At 33.8% G+C, this 19,298-nt stretch overlaps 3 protein-coding genes across 7 annotated transcripts in view; 1 reads left to right on the top strand and 2 right to left on the bottom strand.

Moving 5' to 3' along the window:
- The window catches only part of LOC105138878 (protein SMG7L-like), a 5,859-nt gene extending 4,489 nt beyond the window's left edge, over positions 1–1,370 (top strand). For all 4 annotated transcript variants that reach the window (XM_011045096.1, XM_011045099.1, XM_011045097.1 and 1 more), the window contains exon 7: positions 1–1,370. In XM_011045096.1, the coding sequence (XP_011043398.1) occupies positions 1–974 (974 nt within the window). In that variant the 3' untranslated portion in view covers positions 975–1,370.
- Positions 1,371–6,665: 5,295 nt separating this feature from the next.
- LOC105138879 (30S ribosomal protein S5, chloroplastic-like) lies at positions 6,666–8,702 on the bottom strand. Of its 2 annotated transcripts, XM_011045101.1 has the most exons (3): positions 8,556–8,702; positions 6,956–7,065; positions 6,666–6,925 (listed from the first exon to the last, which is right to left on the bottom strand). In XM_011045101.1, exons 1-3 carry the CDS (start codon positions 8,582–8,584, stop codon positions 6,816–6,818), a joined length of 249 nt encoding a protein of 82 aa, XP_011043403.1. In that variant the 5' UTR covers positions 8,585–8,702; the 3' UTR covers positions 6,666–6,815. The 2 variants fall into 2 exon arrangements, with proteins under 2 accessions (XP_011043403.1, XP_011043402.1); XM_011045100.1 differs by having other exon boundaries at positions 6,666–7,071; positions 8,562–8,702.
- A 7,127-nt stretch (positions 8,703–15,829) lies between these two features.
- On the bottom strand, positions 15,830–19,282 carry LOC105138880 (B3 domain-containing transcription factor LEC2-like). The gene is made up of 6 exons (XM_011045102.1): positions 18,188–19,282; positions 18,011–18,085; positions 17,557–17,657; positions 17,405–17,451; positions 17,230–17,303; positions 15,830–16,502 (listed from the first exon to the last, which is right to left on the bottom strand). The coding sequence occupies exons 1-6, from the start codon at positions 18,755–18,757 to the stop codon at positions 16,095–16,097; spliced, it is 1,275 nt and encodes a 424-aa protein (XP_011043404.1). The 5' UTR covers positions 18,758–19,282; the 3' UTR covers positions 15,830–16,094.
- Between the last annotated feature and the right edge of the window lie 16 nt (positions 19,283–19,298).

Below are 19,298 nucleotides of genomic sequence, written 5' to 3' on the forward strand. Positions count from 1 at the left end.
CGGCATTCCATTCTGACCTCACCAATTTCAGGTGCATCAAACCAGTGAAACAGCAGGAGCCTCCCCTAAAGGATACAACAGACCACCTGCTTTCAGAAGCTCCTAACTCTCATGGGACTCCGTCTCTCAGCACCTCCATTTCTGCTGGGCCACCCTCACTCAATGCTTGGGTTCTCAATAGAGGTTTGAGCAATGAAAGGGTGAAAGGTAAAGGTGACATGAGTAGACATAGCTTGGCACCTATTCAGGAAATGGCTTCAGCATCCATGAATGATCTCTCTATCAGTGAAACTGACTCTGTAATTAGTTCCACGCATGAACATTTGACCACACATTACTCTTCTCCTCCTTATTCAGCTCCAGTGCCGTCTGCCCCATTTCTTCCTGATGATGCTGTGTGGCTTAATGGCATCCAATCTACATTCACTGACTACAATAGCTCGGGAACTATCAACAGAACTAATTCTAATTATTTTGACACACCTCAAGTGAGTGGCTATTCAAATTGGACTGGTTCTCATCAACCTCTTCATCAGAGTCCTGGAATTCAAGGCTTCATGGATGCATACACACCAGTGCGTCGAATGACTTCTTCTGAATGGCTTCGTCAGTACAGGGAAAGTCAGAATCCTGAGCTCACCACTAGTCACTTATGGCCAGTACATTCTTACACCATTGGGAACACTGGAAACTTCCACGACATATCCAGGTCCAGTCTTTTTAATCAGTGGGCAACTCCTGTGGCTTCTAATCAAATGGTTTATGAAGGGAGCCTGCCAATGCATCCAGGTTTCCCTCCTGTTCATGGAACTGATGATCAAAGGAACAAATTCTTTTATGGTTATCAAAGACCGAGCCCTTATGGATGTGGTGGCGTGAATGAGCCAGAACCACTCTTGCAGTATCTCAAGGAGAAAGAATGGCTGCTCCAGCAGGATCCAACCTTCAGAGGTCCTACATATATGGGAAGTTGAAATTGTCATGCGAGATGGCTGATATGAGCATTGCACATAGCTGCATGCCTTCAATATGGGAACTTCATTCAGCCTGTAATGATCCATAGGTGATAACTGTTCATTTCTTAGCTGTTAACATGTAATATGTGTTAAAGTGTGTGCATATGTAACCATTCTTACAGAAGAAAGAGCTCAAGAAACTCCGTAGAAAAATTCTCATCTGTAGGATTATATGTATGGGAACTTCATTCAGCCTGTAATGATCCATGGGTGATAACTGTTCATTTGTTAGTTGTTAACATGTAATGTTTGTTAATGCGTGTGCATATGTAACCATCCTTCCAGGAGAAAGAGCTCAGGAAACTCCGTAGAAAAAATTCTGATCTTTAGGATTATATGTACAGTTCGTGAAAATTGACATGTTCTATCAGTTCGAGATTTTATCTGCCGTGTAATATATGCTTTGCGGCAGAGTAGAGAGAATGCTTTGGAAGTTGACTTCAGAATCCATTTCAAATATTAACCTGCAAGGATTATATTGATCTGCTTTCATGCTGTTTTTGTGACTTCAACATTAGAGAACAACCCGTCTAGAAAGCTCAACATGCGAGGCTAAACACCATTGTTAGCGCTTGGCAAACTCTCTTAAAAATTTGAGGCGGCTTCAAAATAGGTCCCTATATTTTGATGTGGCTTTCAATTAAATTTCCAGACTATCGATTTAAGCAGGATACCCCAAATTAATAGTAGAGGAAACTTCAATGAATTTGTGATGTTGTTAGATTAATTTGGGTGTAATACAAAGGTTTATGGGTTAGAAAGTTTAATTAATTTGCTAGATGGTTGGATATTAGTTCAGCTATTAATTGAAATAAAAGATTAGTTTAGGAGAACTCTGTTTTAGTGTATTCATAAGATAGTACAAAAAATCTAAAACTCCTCATGAAATTATTCTGCACCTACTAACGAGTCATTGTCTATTATATTAGTGTAATGAAAAACTTACTTTTAATCTAGGGTAATTCGGTTTTTTCCATGAAGACATTGTTATTTTTAAATTATGTGGGGGCATATTAGTCTTTTAATTTTTTTGGTACATTAGAATGATTTAATTACCTTTTAAATAAAAAGAACTTGAACTTACATCTAGGCTTTTTAGCCTTTTCAATTTGTTAGCACAATAAAATTACTTAATTACCCTTAAAAGCAAAGCCTACTAAACTATCTTTCAATGGCTCTTTTATCCTTTCATCAAAGTTTTTTTTATTGTTGTTATTTTTAATTTGACTGAAAAATATTTTTATATTTTAATAAAATTTTAATATTATTAAAAAAATTATTAATGCATGCAATGTCATGACAGGAACTAAATGTCATCATTTATGACAAGATTTGAATAATCTTTGTTGCCCCTTCGTAATGCGACAGTGCGTGTGTTAGGAGTTGATAGCCTTTTTCTTCCTTCTTTCTTATTTCCTCCTTGGTTTTTATGCCTGAACCTTCAGAATTTCAAAGCAACTTTTTAATTTGTTTTTCCTTCAAATGTGATCTAAGTTCTTTTATTTATTATTTATTTTATTTGAATTAATTTATAAAATTATAATTTTTTTCAATTTCATCTCCTTTATATTTTTTATCTTTTAAATTTGATCTTTATTTTTTTTATTACTATTTGTTTTATTTGAGATAATTTTTAAAGTTGATTGTTCTATAAATTCATTCTCTTTAAGTTTTTTTTTCTATCTAATTTTATCATTATTCTTTTGATTGCTATTGTTTTTACTTTGATAAATTTTTTAAATTGATTTTTTTCCAATTTTATTCTTTAAAACTAAATTAATTTGGGATTTGAGCTTCTAATTTGAGTCCGAGCCTAGGATTTCAAAGGTTATAAATTTTTAGAGATTAACCTAGAGTTATTAGGTTCATCCAAGTTTGCTTTTTTTTTTTTTAACTTATATTTTTTTAGTTTTATTATTCAACATTTATTTAATTGAAGATTGAAATCCATTATTTTTATTATTTTTCTTTTCATAAAGTTTTTCACTATTTTAAAACTTCACCCCATGGGTTAACATAATGTAATCTGGTAAAAAATCTTGGCTGACCATCGACTCAGTCAGCTCGAAAAATATCAATTCAAAACCCATTGATTTTTTTATTTTTTTAATTTTTTTCTTAAAATGATATCATTTTTACTTTTTTATAAAATAAAAAATAATTAGTTGACCTGGGTCAACCTACTTAACCCGCGACTTAGAACTTGTCTTGGGTCAACTTGTGTAATGGTTTAGAAACTATGAAGTTTTTCACCAATTTTAAAAATAACTAAGGTTATCTCGAGTCTTTATATTTATCATTTTTAGGTACTTCTCTTAGGCTAATTTTTAAAATTGATATTTTATTATTTTATTATTTAACACTAAATTTGTTAGGAATTAGTTTGAGAAATTAGCTCAAGTTTTCGAGGTTCCCGTAAGCATACTAGGTTTTCCCCCATTTCTTTAGGATCATGACTTTTTTATATCATCCTTCAATATTTTTTTCAATTCGAGATTGAACTTCTTTTTTATTTGTTTTTTATATGATTTTTCACTAATTTTAAAAATAACCCGTTTATCTCAAGTTTTTTTATTTGTTTATTAAATTTAGCTTTTTTAAAATACTTTTTTTGAATTAAATTAGATTGATTTATTAAATATAAGCATAATTTGCTTACATCATGATATTTTTTTGTTTGCCTTTTAAGTTGTTCTCTAATGGCGTATATAGTTTCTTTTGATGTTGTCATTTAGCCTTTTGTAGTGACGTTAGAACCGTCTCGATAAGTTTTTTATGATGGTGCGACATTGTTAATGTCATAGCAATGATGAGTCTTCAAAAAGTGTTTTTTCTTCTCCTTCCAAATATGATATTGACATCTTATTTTTTTACATATAATTATTACCTTTTTTATTAATTTATTGTTGATGTTTTTTAAATTATATTATCAAATTAAATGATCTTATTTAACCCAGTCAAGTCAATGGCTAAAGTCTTAGATTTTTCTTGCATTTTTAAAAACAATGGCATTGTCTTAATATATTTTTTTAACCCGACCAATAACATAGCATGAGTCAATTAACTACTTTACACTAAAACGTTAAATTAAAAAAAATCATGATATTTTGTAAATAATTATTTAAAAATATAATAATAATGGAATGATGATAATATGTTATATGATGATGTAATAGTGATAGTGTGATATAAACAAGGTGGAGGTGGAGGTGGCGGAAGTTGGCATGGTGACGATGGTTATGTAGTGGTGAAGATCATGAATGCAAGTTAATAATGGTGTTGTTATAATAATGCTATAGTGGCAGTAAAAATAATCACAATCACGGTAAAAATAATAAAGGTAAGGGATGAGGAGATAGTAGTAATAGTGTAATGAAGTTAAGAGTTTAATGGTAATGATAGATTAATGATAGGAGCGATAATTGTTGTTTGATGATATATATTATATAGATGATGCAATGGTGGTAGTGGAATGTTTATAGGAGAGTAATGGTGTTAGTAGTGCTAATGGCAATGACAATGGTGATGAATTCAATTTTAATTTTGATTTTTTTAAAAATGGTTTGCACTTACTATTCAAATAAGATTTGAATAGAACGGTAAAGATACAATATTCTCAAAATTCTTGATGGTGAAGGTTTTGGAGGTATTGTGGTGGAAATTATTTGATCATATTGTAATAGATTACTATTATAAATTATTTTACAAAACATTATAAGATGGAAATATTTTTTATGTTTATAAAATATATGGTGTTGATATTATTTTTTTTTAATATTTTACAAGAAATACACACTAAAAACTCTTTAAACATTTTTCTATGTAATATTTTACTCAAAACAATCACCTTTTATTAAATTTTTTTTAAAAAAATTGTTTTGGCCTTGAGATACTCAATGCTATAAATATGCATACAAGTTATCATGCCTTATACCACACAATCACATATGTCCATATTTACAGAGCTCTTTAATTGGTATTATTATAGAATTACGAGTTAATGGTTGGTCTACAGTGAGTTGTGATCGAGACAATTCTAAAACTAATATTACTTAGTCTTTAAATTTAGATTAAAAGAGAAGTATTCCTGTCATTTGTTCTTCTGGATTCTTCATCTCTCTTCTATACTCAATTTCTAGAATTTCCATTAAGTGTATCAACTTTACAAGTACTTGTGGGGTAACATTGCTTAAATCGGTATATAGGGATGTAAATAAAACTCACATCAAAGTTGAGGGACCTATGTAAAGTTATCCCAAAACGTTTCAATTTTCGGGACCCAAGGCAACGAAAGCACATTTTGGAGTGAACAACATTCAATGGCATTAATGGGTTACCAAACAAGACCATAAGAGACTTTTTGTTCAAAGGCATGAGTGAACAATATATTTTTTTTCTAGTTTTAGGGTGTATTTGTTTTTATATTTTATTTATTTTTTAAATTATTTTTTTATTAAAAGGTATCAAATTAATGTTTTTTTAGATATTTTTTTTAATAATTTTAATGTGCTGATATTAAAAATAAAAAATCATAAAATATTATTTTAATATAATTTTAATTGAAAAATACCTTGCAAAAGCATCATACATGGCATTACCAAATATATTCTTAGAATCTATTAATATTTTTCAGATCAATTTTAGTGCATCAAGAATCCAAGATTAACTATGTATATGGATTAAGTTGACAATTCTTGCTTTCCTAAGACCTGCCATGAGTGAACAGATGCTTCTAACAAGGGAAATTATAACGCGTGTTTGGCTAAAAAATTGTGTTTTAGTTGTTGTAACAAGGATAACAATAGTGATGGTCAAAGAAATATAATCTTTTTTTTTTTATTGAAAGTATATTTATAAAATATGATCTACGTAAATGTAAGCATGTCTCATGCTGATGTGATAAAGCAGCTTGTTATATGCACATACCATATTATAAACAATTTGATGTAAAAAATAATATTATAAAAATAAATAAAATGAATGTCATGACTTACATCGGATAAGACTGCTGCACTGCCAACACGATGTGGTAGAATAATTGAGTACATGTATTTTTAAAATTAACATATCAAAACAATTTAAAATATATAAAAAAAATTAATTTTTTTAAAAAACATTACATATTTTAAAAACACAATTTACATCATTCTCCCAAATATTCTTTAAATGCAGGTTGGATTTTCACATGCTCGCACCGATTGACATGATAAAACACAAATTCGCTTAACTTCTAATGGGAGTTGAATCCAAGATCCGTGTCCAGCATATCTGGCCACCCCAACCTCTCGACTACCAACGTGTAGATACTTCAACTAGCCATTTAAAATAATTATACTTGTATAAATAATAAACAAGTATTTTAGAAGACGTACATATTTCATAATTGCTGCAGCTTCCACTCCATGCCATTTCCATGCCCAAAATTTCATCCATTAGTATTTCTTGCGTTGCAAACAGAATGTTCAATATCTTCATCTTGTTACCTGGAGAAACCGTTCAGGTATCATGCTGATGTAAAACAGTCAGGACTTTCCAGTTACAACTTCAGAAGTCTAGAGTGCCAAACTTTTGGATTGATGAGTAACAGTAATATGCCAGATTGTCAAGGAAAGATGGATAAAATAGCTCTCACGACAATTAAAGAATAACTTGGGCAACAAACATGAAAGAAAAATGAATGAATCTTGTTCTTGTTGCTGCTATTTTGAATCACAATGACCTTGTACAGAATGTACATTGGAGGCATACAAATAAAGGTTATTCAAGGGGGGAAAATCACTAAAGCTTCTTCCGAACAACTCATTTCCACAGTTCTTCCATTGGGGACCCACGTTCACGAGCAGCATCCCTGAACTGCCTCATTTTTTGCACCGCAACAACTGTGGCTCTCGCATTATTGAGCGCATTCTTACTCCTAAGTTGTTTTCCCAGCGCATTCTCAACACCTGCCATTTCGAGAACAATTCTCACAGCACCTCCAGCAATCACTCCAGTACCAGGTGAGGCAGGTCTGAGCATCACCTTTGCTGCCCCAAAATCTCCCTCAGATCTGCCATTCAGTTGTTAAAAATGCCTAGTTAATAAATTAGCTAATTTGGAACTGTTTGCTCCGTTATATGAAAACCCAAATAAGTAAAATGCGAGGCATGCCATCGTGGGCAGGTTAAAAGAGGAGTATTCTTGTGAATTATGCATCTATCATGCTCCAATATCCTTATCATGCTCAAATCTCTACCAAAAAGGCTCGGGACATGGTCTCGTCTCATAGTCAATGAAGGTGTTTCTTTTCATAACAATTGCACTATATTATCAATGCTGGATGAATGACAGCAAACCTCACACACACAAAACAGTTCACAGTAGAAGAGAAAATGGAAAGCAATGCAGATGCATATCCAACCTATCGTCAGGGTGTATAACTTGATAATATATCAGCCAATCAACTTGAGATGATATACAATATTCATTTTGACCTTCTAGGAATACCCATCCTATTTCAGAGCATGTAACTTGAAAAAATATAGAGTTAATCAACTTCAGATGATTTATATTCATGTTTCACCTCCTAGGCAACTAGGTTCTACAACAAGATAGAAGTTCAGAAAACTCCCCATAGACCTGCAGTTTTATTTTTTTAAGAAATAAAGTCTTGATTTGAAATTTAAAAAAAAAAGGAAAAAGAAAAAAAGCACAAAAGTTTCCATAAATTCAAAAATGCCTAATTTGCACTGAGACACAAGGAATGATGAAAGCCAGTGCTTTGAGTAAATCAAATTAGACTTTCAAAAGCGATGTTGATGCCCTAAGCTTCCTATAGGCACCCAATCTAAACATACATCAATTAACAGCTAGTCCTAAACCTATATCCCAGATTAACGAATCGCCAAACCCTCCAAAGCAACTCCAAATCCTATATACTCACCCAATGACATTTTCTGTCGTAGAACATTACACTTACATGTTATAAAAATAGTTAATAACCCTTGATTCTAACAGCTCCCATCTCTAAAGAGCCAGAAAACACCTACAATTCTTGCAGCCTTAATTCTAACAGCTCTCATCTCCAAACTGCCAGAAAACACCTCTAATCCTTGCAGAAATTCCACAAATCAAGTCAGCCTTACTCGTACAGGAAACTTGAATGACTTGTCACAGCCAACTTAACAATTCTTCATATATTTGGCTTTCCACATTCTATCTCAAATGCGATTATGCAAACTATCCATCTCCAAAATAGCTGCATGTTCTCGGTCAGACTTGGTTCTCCAATACAAAAAAGTTAATTTCACAATCAGTCATAGCCTAAAATCCTTACAACCAACAAATCCAAAACTCACTTAAAACCAAAGAGTCAATAAAATTAACCGAAAAGCCAAGCCTTCACACTTAAACAAAAATAAAAAAGAACCAAATGCAACCATCACCAAATTACAATCCTTAGAATACAAAACCAACATTCACATTATCTATAAACATAATAAACCACATGAAAATAACAAACCGATAAAAATATTAAAACTTTCAGGATAAGAGATATACCTATTAGGAAAAGTCAAATACTTTGTCATAGGTACGGTAAAAATATTTCTTCTAGCATTAAGAGCTGATTTTTAGACAGCAGCAATAACTTCCTTAGCTTTTCCAACTCCAACCCTAACTTGACCTTATTTGTCTCCAACAACAACAGCTCTAAAATGCAATTGTTCCCTCCTTTAACAACCATAGTAACTCTCCAAACTTGAACTACTCTCTCATCTAACCCATCCTTAATTTTCTCTTTCTTTGATTTTAATCCCCACCCACAAGTTTTTTCAACCTTAGAATCCATTACATAAATATCTTTGCCTAAAAAACTAACTCCACTATATGCAGGATCCTAAAGTTCCTCATAAGCTCCAGCTATTTCTTCTTCAATTTCTATTGGACCTTCATCAAAAGGAGGGTGGAGGAATGTAGTCTTCAGGTTGGGTTGGTGGGTCAAACACAACTTCTTCTTTGTTGTGGTAAACTCAATCTACCATCAACCACCACCTGCAGCCACATACTATCAATCACTACTATCAACTGCCACCTACTATCAACCACCACCACCTGCAATCACGTACTATCAACCACCACCACTAGCTGCCTCTCAATTTATGTATAAATAAGCTGTTAAGTTTATATTAGTAAGTGTGGGAACGAAAAAAGAGAAACACAAGAGAGAAGGAGAGGGTGTGTATTAATATTGTGTGTTTTGTATTTTGTAAGCTTTTGTTTTGTAATAAAACCATGTGTTTTATACCCTCTAAGTATTCTAAAGTGACCACTAGTGGTTTCTCCCATCAATAATTGGTATCAGAGCCCCGTTCGTCAGAAAAACAGAGGTGTTTTTGGGATATATCCAATTTTTCAAAGTTATCAAAAATCATTTTTGATCATTCCATCGTATAGCATTCATCCATACGAACTCACTGGTGCAAAAATTAGCTTCATCGAAGTCCTTGATAGCCCACGCGCAGCCGACGCACCTCAATGAAGAAGACGACTAAGCCACACGCGCGCCATATTTGAGTCGAGCTGAGCCGTATAAGCCCCCAACCAAGCTGTAAAGCCAAGACATGCAAACGGTATAAGCCGCCAAGTTGAGCCACATATAATATTCCCCAGAATATTCTTAATTCAACCCAGCGAACCACTCGACATCTAAAATCAGTTTCTTGACCGGTTCAGCCCATTTTTAACCTATTTTCAATCAAGTCAGACTAGTTCTCTACTGTTTTGAGCATTCTATATCTATCTATAGTGTCTGTTTCTTCAAATTCAACTCTCAAAAGGTGATATAGTCATTCAAAGAGCATAATGACTTAAGAAAATGCACAAACACTCATCCTGAAACTAACCAAAGACAACTATGATAATTGGTGTATCATATTAAAGGTATTTCTTGGTTCACAAAGGTGTATAAAGATTGTTGAATATGGCTATGATGAACTAAAGTCCAAAGAAGCAAAAGATTTATTACAGGAGGCACACAAACAACTCCTAAGAGCCAATAGAAAGAAAGACAATAAAGTAAAGACCATCATTTATCAAGGTCTTGATGAAGCCACTTTCGAGATCATTGTTTCTGCAAAAAATTCAAAAGAAATATGGGAGGCTCTCCAATAAAAATACAAAGGTGCTGACAGAATCAAGAAGATTCATTTTTAATTTTTATGAGGTGAATTTAAATCAGTGCAAATAAAGTCATCAAAATCTATTTCTAATTATCACACAAAAATTATGGTAATAATCAATCAAATAAGAAGAAATGGAGAAGTCCTCTCAGATGCTCGAATTACTGAGAAAATTTTGAGATCTCTGGATCTAAAATTTAATTTTGTTATTGTTGTTATTGAAGAATCCAAAGAAGTGGATAAGTTGATGGTGGATGAGCTTATGAGTTCTCTACAAGCTCATGAGCAAAAGATTATGAAAAGAAATAGAGATAAGACAATTGAGCATGCCTTACAATCAAAGTTGTCTTTAAGAATGGTAGGGAGATTTCAACAAGTGGATATACCACTCAAGAAAGGAGTCAATAAAGACAAGGAGGATTTCAGCAATTTCAAAGAAGAGGATATTGGAATACAAGATTCAGAGGAAGAGGATGTAGAAACACCACTAGAGAAAGTCGGGGACAACAACTATTTACTCCTAGAGGAAGATGAGGTGGTTAAAATAACCGTGATAAAAAAATATCCAGTGTTATAGTTGCAATCAATTTGGGCACTATAGCATTGAATGTCGAATGAAAACTCCAATAGAGGTATATAAACAAGCCAATTATGCAGAGAAGGATGTCATCATCAGAGGACCACCTACATTATTAGTCCTACAAGGACTAGGTGAGAATCTGGAGAATATATGGTATTTGAATTCTAGAGCTAGCAATCATATGAGTGGTCAATAAGATTTATTTGAAGATTTAGATGAAACTATAAAAGGCCAAGTCACTTTTGGAGACATCTCCAAAGTTCTAGTGAAAGGAAGAGGCAACATCTTAATACATTTGAAGAATGGTGATCATAGCTATATTGCAGATGTTTATTATATTCCAGGTATTAAGCATAACTTACTCAGTATAGACCAACTTCTAGAGAAAGTTTACATTCTTCTTATGAAGAGTTATACTCTAATAATTGAAGATTACAGTGGAAGATTAATTGTCCATGTGAAGATGTCCAAGAATAGGATGATTTCTATAAACATCCAATATGTTGTAGTGTCATCACTAACAATGAAGAGTAGCTCTGGCATCAAAGGCTTGGACATATAAATTTCACAGTCTGAAGATGCTTGCAAGCAAGAATATGGTCAAAGGTACGTCCCACATTAATCATCTAGATAAAGTATATGAGAGTTGTGTACTTAACAAATATCACAGATCCAGTTTTGCCAAAGAAGTTAACTAGAAAGCAAAAAAATCACTGGAATTGGTGCACACAGATGTGTGTGGTCCTATAAAGCCTATGTTAACTTAACAAAATAGGTACTTTCTTACTTTCATTGATGATTTTAGCAGAAAGAAATAGGTATAATTTTTTAAAAGACAGTCAAAAGTATTCAATTATTTTAAAGATTTTAAAGAAATTATTGAGAAGCAAAGTGGCTATAAGATCAAAACCATAAGATCTGATTAAGGTGGAGAATATACAGCAAATGACTTTGAAGCCTTTTGTATACTACAAGACATCAGACATCAAACAACATCATCCTATACACCACGGCTGAACAATGTAGCCAAGAGAAAGAATCGAACGATTTTTGACATAGCAAGAAGTCTACTCAAAGCAAAAAAGTTGCCTAAACAATACTTGGTTAAAGCTGCATCATGTGTAATGTATCTACTGAATCACTACCCAACCAGAAGTTTGCAAGTTGTCACACCTGAAAAAGCATGGAGTGATCACAAACCAAATGTTACTCATCTTCGAGTCTTTGGTTGTGTAGCATATACAACGATTCCATATGCAAGAAGGATCAAACTCGATGATAAAAGCAAGAAATGCATCTTTATCGGATATGGTGATAGAAGGATGAGATACAAGCTGTATAATCTCATCATAAAGAAGGTGATCATGAGTAGAGATGTTATCTTTAAAGAAGATAAATCTTAACAATGGAATGATGATCAAGAAGAAATAAAATGGATCAATATTGATTTGATCCTTAAAGATGAAGTGGAAGTATCAATAGTACTTACAGAAGGTCCAGCAGATGAGTCACAAAGTCTAGTACATAGATTACCTATATTCAACAGGAGAAACACACAAGAATCATCATCAACATCCTCATCAGCATCCTCATCAGAAGGACCAAGAAGGATGAGAAATCTAGAAGAGTTGTACGATGCCACTCAATTCATGAAAGATACAACTCTATTTTGTTTCTTCACAGATAGTGACCCATTTAGCTTCAATGAAGCTATCATATAAGAGAAGTGGATAGAAGCAATAAATGAAGAAATACATGTCATTGAAAAGAATGACACCTGGAAGTTGACTAATCTACTAGAAAATAAGAAAGCAATTGGTGTCAAATGGGTTTATAAGATAAAAAAGAATGCAAAAGGTGAATTACAAAGATACAAAACAAGATTAGTGGTAAAAAGCTACAAACAGAGAAAAGGCATTGACTAAAGAGAAGTATTTACTCTAGTAGCCTGGCTAGAGACAATCAGATTGATGATCTCACTAGTTGTACAACATAGACGGAAAATCTATCAACTCAATATGAATTTAGCATTTCTGAATGGCTTCCTAAGAAGAGATCTATATTGAACAACCACTTGGATACATTGAAGCTGGAAATGAAGGCAAAGTATACAAGTTGAAGAAAGCCCTCTACGGTTTGAAACAAGCTTTGCGTGCTTAGAATACCAGAATTGACAGGTATTTTCAAGATAATGGATTTGAAAAATGTCTATATGAACATGTAATATATATGAAGAAAGCAGATGACAGCATATTTTTTGTGTGCCTATATGTTGATGACTTGATATTCACAAACAACAATCCTACCATGTTTGAAGACTTCAAGAAAAGCATGGTATAGGCGTTTGAGATGACAGACATTGGTTTTATAGCATATTTTCTTAGCTTAGAAGTAATGCAGAAAGAAAAAAAGATTTTTGTATCTCAAAGCGATTACGCCAAAGATATTCTTAAAAGGTTCAAGATGGAAAGTAGCAATCCAGTATCAACTCCAGTTGAGAATGGAGTAGAATTGAGGAAGAGTAAAGTTGAAAATGTTGATCCAACTTACTTCAAAAGCTTAGTAGGAAGCTTAAGGTACCTGACATGTACCAGACCAGATATACTCTACGGAGTAGGACTTATCAGCAGATATATAGAGACACCAGACCAGCCTCACTTAAATGCAGCCAAAAGAATTCTTCACTACATCAAAGGAAAAATAAATGAATGAATGTTTTATACCTTAAGTGAAAACTTCAATCTTATTGGCTACTCGGATAGTGATTGAGGTAGAGATATAGATGAAAGGAAAAGCACAACTAGATTTGTTTTTTTCATGGGAGATACATCTTTTACATGGTCATCCAAGAAGCAATTGATAGTAACGTTATCAAGCTATGAAGCTGAATATATTGCTGCTAACTCAGTTGTATGTCATCTAGTATAGTTAAGGAATATGCTAAAGTTTTTGGGATTTCCTTAAGAAATTCCTATAAAAATTTATATTGATAATCGATCAGCAATTACATTAGCCAAGAATCCAGTGTATCATGATGAAGTAAACACATCGATACACGTCATCATTTTATCAGAAAGCATGTGAAGAACAAAGAAGTTGAACTGATATCCTACAAAACAAATAATCAAGTTACAGATATGTTTACGAAGTCATTGAAGGGAGAAATATTTATCAGACTGAAGTTCATGCTTGGTATGACATCCCTCGATTGAGTTTAAAAGGGGGATTTGTTGTGGTAAACTCGATCAACCACCAATCACCACCTGCAACCACCTATTATCAACCACCACCACCAACTGCCACCTAATATTAACCACCACCTCGTACTACCTCTTAATTTATATATAAATAAGCTGTTAAATTTATATTATTAAGTGTGGGAAAGAAAAGATAGAAACATAAGAGAGAAAGAGAGGGTGTGTATTAAGATTATGTGATTTGTATTTTGTAAGCTTTTGTTTTGTAATAAAACCGTGTATTTTATCTCCTCTGAGTGTTCTAAAGCTACCACCAGTATTTCTCCCACCGACATTCTTCTGGATTAACATTGTCAAAAAAGAAAAAGTCAATGTCACTTGAATTGGCTCTTGTGATTGTTGTTATCATTTTGGGGTGTAAAGAGAAGAGGTAGAGAAATGGGGATTTGGGTGAGAGAGAAAAGGAAAAAGGGAGTTTGGTGGTGGGTTTGACGAGGGAAAGGCGAGGAGTGGTGGTGGAGGTAGAGGTGGTGGTGGTGTGGAGGGAAGGGGAGGAGAGAAAGTTACAGCGGTGGTGGACATTGGTTTGATAGGTTAATTTGGTGGCTGAATTGATCCGAGTAAGTCAAAAGATTAGAATGAGTAAAAACCTGATAAAACCTAGTTGATCTGTTGGATTGACACATGACTTAGATGACCTGACAAAATCTAGTTAAGATCTTTTTTTTTTAAATGTGTTTTTTTCTAGTCAAATATCCCTTTTTTATATATATATTTTTTAGTTGATTATTAACCTTTTTAAAGTTCACTATATAAATATTAGAAGAATATTTTATTTTTTAATATGAAATTTGAAATCTTTTAGTACATATACTTCATATTAATAAGAAAAAAATTATTTTTTAATATGAAATTTGAAGCCTTTTAATATATATACTCTATATTCACAACAACAAAAATTATGTTTTTCAAATATAGGATAAAAAGTATTTTTGGTTTAAATATTTTAACTTAAAATAATAACATATTAATATAATATTTTTTTTAATATTGAATAAAAAACCTTTGAAAATAATATTTTAAGCTTTATTATTTATAATATATATAACCTAGATTGTTTTTTAATTTTTTATATAAAATATTAAATTTTTAAAAGTTTTTTAACTTTTTTTAATTAATCTAAGTTAATTCGTACAACTCAAAACCTGATTTTTTAATTCAGTCAAGCCCGAATCAGGTACGATAACTATGAAAAATACTGTAAGAAATTCTATGTATACACTCTTAAATCACTATTCAATGTTGTCGTGGAATCCCATTTGTGACTTTATAAGCAGATAAAGAAGCCAAATTAGACCTAGGTATTTTGGTTTTTTTCTATCACCAATTAGTTGTTAATAATTTTTTAAATAACTAATAAGCCATTTAAAAAAACTAAGCTGCCCCCAACACCAAATCCTCATTTTTAAACCACAGAGAAAAGAAATGTAATTTTATTATAGCAACACATAGTAAATTATATCTATTACTACAATGAAAACCCCAATATATTTTGTTCAATATATACACACACATTTTTTCAATAAATATCAAAATAATTTATTTTTTTCTGGTAAATATACTATACTCGATAGATATTGATTATAAAAAAATAACAATGTGGATCATCATCACCTCCATAAGTCAGAGAATGAAGGACTAAAAATAATCTTGTATATAAATATAAATAGAGGTATCCTTGACCACCGAGATAAAAAAAAATTTTGTAAAGAAAAAAGAAAAAAGTTGAAAAATAAATAAATTAAGAGCATAATGTCTTTTGTAAAAAATGAGAAATTATTCAATTGAAAAGGATTGCTTACTTTTGAAACGCACGCTATTACAGAAAAAATCCTCAAACATACAAGTAATACAAATTTCTTCTCCTTTTCTTTTCTTGCTCTTCCTTTTCCTCGTCTAAAAAAAAAAAACAAAGAAACTTCTAATATCCAATACCCTTGTTAAAAATGAATGTATCAGTATACTATCAACAACTGATTACTCAACCTTTTAGTTGCACCGACCATGCTTTGACAAACTGCTGTAACCCCATCTTCTTTTATGTCATGAATCTTGATAGCTATTGTTAATAATATTCTAATGATCATAGCGAAAAATTGTAGCTATGGACATCAGGGAGCATACCAAGACCAGTATAGCAGTCATCTACGTCATGAGAATCATCTACCGCCTTCATTTTACCATTTGGCGGAGAAGTTTGCATAGCTGCAGATGCTGGTTGGGTATAGGTACTAAAGTTGTTGAAAGGATTGTTGTTAAGTTCTAGTTCGTTTGTATATGAACAAGAAAAGTCCATAGGCACAGCTCCAAGGCTGTTAGCTTCTTCTTGTTCTTTATTCTCAAGTTGTTCTGTCAGTAATGCTAAAGATGTATATTCTTCATCCCCATCTTGCCACATATGTTCTGTCAGGTGGTTACAGTTGTGGCTCCTAGGGGGTGGTGTTTGAGCTAGGGCTGATTCTGGTCTCTGCACCTTTGTGATCGAGAAATACTGCTTCCTCGCACGACAAAAGACATCAAAAAGTTACTCATGGCTTTGCGTTTACTGAACATTTATTCAAAAAATAATCAGGAAACATTAACATAACACTTCACTCAATTAAACACAATCTAAATCTAAAGATTGCTTGATTCAGATGCTTGTCTTGACTGCCTCATCTGGGTTATCCTGTTAACCTACTACTGCATGAAAGGCCCTGGACGGCAACACGGGCCAGTCCTGGAGAGAGCCCCATCTAAAAGACCGCAATTTTCGCACAAAAATGTTTGTGTTTCAAATCTTTTTTCTGTGATTATACGATACGCTTATGTGTTTTTCTTTTGGATGATAAAAAAGGCATTCTTTGTAATATGATGTAATGTCATGCCCTACGTGTTCAGCAAAGGTCCTGCCAAACTAGCACGTAGGACCGTTTCCTCCTCAGCCCCAAAAAGATAGCACTCGGGCCACACAGGTGAGTGTCCAAGTTGTATATGGTAATGCAGTTCTATTACCAGCACATCATCAGTTAAGTTTTGTCATTTTCGGCACCATTAGTGTGTCTTTATCCCTTCATATCCTTCCAAAGGATGTGTCAGCGTCATTGAAAAAGTCAAGGGCAGCGTTGTCACATAGCTAAACAAACTTGTGCACCTTTGAAAATTCAAATCCCACTTTTAATTTTTGGACATAATCTAAATTACCAGTGTCATTGCAGTAATTAGGTAGATAAACTCACGAGATTCTTGCTCTCATCCTCGTAAAGTGTAAGGGAATCTCCAGTCTCCAGCCCATGTCGCTTAACGAATTCTCCTGTGGAATGCAAATTAAAGAGATTTGAGTATTAGAATGAAATAGATACAAAATAAAACTTGGACTAAACCAGAAAGAACTGAAATTAGCAGTGAGTTTACCTGTATTTTCAAGAACATACATCCTACTTTTGTTGTTAGTCCAAAACCTACGTTACCAACAGACAAAGAACTTGTTCTTAATGGGAAACAGAACTCAAAATCACAGTTTAAAGGAAAGAAGGAAAAGAAAGATGTAGTATCAAAATGCTCACTTTAACTTTAAACCCCACTCTTGGTTGGAGTATATATCTCTGAGCACAAGTAGGATTCCTTCTTTATCATGCAGAGGAGGAAGATTTTCCTCTACCTCTCTCTGGATTGACATGCAAGAAGAAATTTAAATATTAGAGGTTACCATTTCTGTAAGAAACACAGGAAAATGAAAAAGAAGGGATAATTTCAATCTTTAACATTTCTTGTTTTTGTGCTCAAATCGAGAAGTCAGGAGGAGATTAGTTATTGGGCAGTCTTAAATCACATTCATGTAGCAGTGTTCATTGAGAGAAAGTCAAACATGGGTAACGGTTGGCTATTTTGCCTCGTTTTCTGTCATTTTAGAAGAAAAGAAATGATGAAAGAAAGGAACAGAAATCAAAGCAACCAAAAAAATATGCATACAATCACAAGGGACTAAAAATAGCATCATTCATATCAAGAGAACCATACCTTCGGAAGGACAATCCTCCCAAGAGACCCAACATCACTATTCTTCAAGTCTTTTCTAAGCAACGCTCTCAGTTTCTGCGCCGCCCAAACAAGAAAAATTCTTTAAGGAATCAAAAAGGTTACAGATAAAGGCAAAAAGCATGAGTACACAAAATACATGATTTGACAAGAACGCACCTTGTTATCTGGTGTTAGGAACTCGTAAAGATCTTTGCTAGCACTGTTGGTCCTGCAGTTTTGGCCACCAGTACTAGCACCATGCAAAGCCAATCTACTTGCATCCATTATTCTAGTCGAACTAGCTCCAGAAGAAGCTTTACCAAGCCTTCTTTGGCGTGCAAGTTTTCTCATGCACCTTGCCACCTTGGTCTTGTATGCATCTAGAGCTCTCCTTTCTTGCTCTAATTGCAACGCATTAGGCTGCAAAATGCACGATCTTTGCATTTCAATTGCATTTTGGCCAACCATGACAGGATAGAAAGGATCTGGAGCTGGTGTATACTGGCTACGCTGGTCTAGAGCATGTGTAGATGGAAATTGCGTAGTTTCACAAGGCGGTGTCGTATAGTACTGTGGTGCAAAATAGTTTGAGTGAGTTAATGAGCTTGAAGATATTGAAGGGTGGCTTGGTCCATATATAGAGGAGAGCGGGGAATTCTGAGGACAGCCCATCATTACTGAGCTAGCATTTGTGGTAGTGGTGGTGTTGCCTGAGCTGGTTGATAAAGTGGGAAAAACGTTCTCCATATTATCAAAATGGGCAGAGAGTGAATGATGAGTCTTCGGAGCTGTGCAAGTAATCAGAGAGAAACCTGTGTTTGTGTGGGTGTGTATGGGGGTGTGTGTTTAAGTAGGTGTTTTGATTTCTAGTGAAGGTAAAATTGGTTAGGAAGGGTTATGGAGAGTGCAAGGTGCTGCCAGTCGAAACAGCCCAGGTGTTAGAGCAAGATAAACGCGTCAAGAAACGCCTTGGGGTTGGATTGTAGAGATAGGGATGAAAGGCCATGAAGAAAGAATAGGGGTCTGAAAGGAGAGTGCCAATTGCGTGAAGAGGGTGACAAGTGGCCGGAGGATGCTGGTTTTGGGATGCCCAACTGACCAGTGAGGAACTTGAGACAGAGAGGCATAGGGTTTGAAACTTGGCGCCAGCTTTGGTTTAAATATGCCTGCCCATGGCCAAACCTTGCACAGAAAACCATTCTATAATGGCTAAACCAATGCATTGATGACCAAATGCCAACAGTCAACACCCTCCCTCTCTATATGCCATCTTCGCCAGTCTCTTTCC

This window comes from Populus euphratica, unplaced genomic scaffold, assembly GCF_000495115.2.
Source record: "Populus euphratica unplaced genomic scaffold, PopEup_1.0 scaffold84.1, whole genome shotgun sequence".
Lineage (NCBI taxonomy): Eukaryota > Viridiplantae > Streptophyta > Magnoliopsida > Malpighiales > Salicaceae > Populus > Populus euphratica.